Raw genomic sequence first — 1,688 nt, forward strand, 5'->3', positions numbered from 1 at the left:
ATGGCCGCCCTAAATCTCATCAGCGACAATAGGCAGATGCGTCTGTTCTTTTATTATGTCTATGATAAACTCAGGTAAAGTTAAGCTTGCTGTGTTTACTCTGTAGGTTCCAGAACAGACCAGGCCAAAACGCGCCATCAACCCATCGGTGAAAAAATGGTGACCTCCATGGGTGAAAAATATAACTAAAGATAAACATTTTTGAAGTAATTATGAGTTTTGACGTATCACAAACTGCATTTTGTTAGCTAAGAAAATTTCGACACATTTAGGCCAACATGTTCAGCTAATCCTGCATCCCTTTAAAGGAGTGTTTCCCATCCCTGGTCCTCGAGGCTCACTGCATGTTTTAGATATTTCCTTGCTTCAGTCCAACTGATTTCAATCGATGACTGATTAACAGGCGTTTGCTGAACTGCAATCAGTTGAATTAGGCACATTAAAGCAGGAAAACCAATAAAACATGTAGGACAGTGAGCCTTCAGGACCAGGGTTGGGAAACACTGCTTTAAAGGGTCAGCTGACCATCACTGCCCCATGACTGACCCCTGGTGGTCAGATAGTTATACAGCCAATGACTGCTGTCACTTTCTACCAGGGCTGCACAATACTGAGCTGATTTTATTGTCATCACAATGTTTACCAATATTATTATTGAAATATTTTTGTCATTGCAATATTTAGCAATATCTCATCAAAAATATTTACCAATATTATTGTAATATTTGCTTATAATATAATCATTGAAATATTTTCTAATACTATAGTCATCACGATATTTACTAATAAAATCATAATCACAATATTTTGTAATATTGTGCAGCTCTTATTTGAACCCTTCCATAGTGAGGGAGTCTTCCTGCTGCACAGCGCCCCCTCCAGGAGTCACAGAGAACTGATTCTGGGATCTGTTAGCATGTTAACAACCTGTGTGACTCCTGATTCAACCTGGAGACAAGGCCAGGTGATAACAGCAGGTAACCTTTGACCCTTGCTGGGACATGCAGAGTGTCTGCAGACTCACAGTCACGGAACTGCTCCACGTCGTCGTCGAACACGGCCTCCTTCAACGCGCTCTTATCGTAGGCGCAGATGGTTTCTCCATAGCCGTAGGGGGCAAACTCGCGGCTCCGGGGCCCAGAGAAGGACCGTGGCGACGGCGTGTTGAGCAGTGATGTCTTGTTATCCAGGGCGGTGCGGCTACTTTCCACCACGTCTAAACCCAGACGACCATCAGGACCTGGAGACGGAGCCACGACTTCTCTTCCCACCTGGTGGGAAAGACAGGAGGAAGTTCAGAATTAATCACATTTTCAAAATAAAACACCAGGATTTTGCATCTGCAAGAAGCCGACATCTGGCACCTGGAGCTTTATAAATGCAGTTATTATATCTGGTTTTCCTGTAGTATTACTGAATATTAGAAGGAAGTGGAAGCTTGTGACTGGCATCAGGCGCCAGTAATCCACCAGCAATATTCTAGTAATCCACCAGCAATACGCTAGTAATCCACCAGTAATACTCCAGTAATCCACCAGTAATCCACCAGCAATATTCTAGTAATCCACCAGTAATACGCTAGTAATCCACCAGTAATACTCCAGTAATCCACCAGTAATCCACCAGCAATATTCTAGTAATCCACCAGTAATACTCCAGTAATCCACCAGTAATACTCCAGTAATCCA

The 1,688-nt window shown here is 43.0% G+C and overlaps 1 protein-coding gene across 1 annotated transcript in view; it reads right to left on the reverse strand.

Moving 5' to 3' along the window:
- Window positions 1–1,688, reverse strand: part of LOC106943179 (CLIP-associating protein 1-like) — a 16,286-nt gene that overhangs the window by 6,915 nt on the left and 7,683 nt on the right. The window contains exon 5 of the mRNA XM_015026524.1: window positions 1,025–1,271. Coding sequence (XP_014882010.1) covers window positions 1,025–1,271 — 247 coding nt within the window. The remainder of the gene's footprint in view (window positions 1–1,024; window positions 1,272–1,688) is intronic.

Source organism: Poecilia latipinna, unplaced genomic scaffold (genome assembly GCF_001443285.1).
Source record: "Poecilia latipinna isolate Pla-1442-1.1 unplaced genomic scaffold, P_latipinna-1.0 Scaffold4955, whole genome shotgun sequence".
NCBI lineage: Eukaryota > Metazoa > Chordata > Actinopteri > Cyprinodontiformes > Poeciliidae > Poecilia > Poecilia latipinna.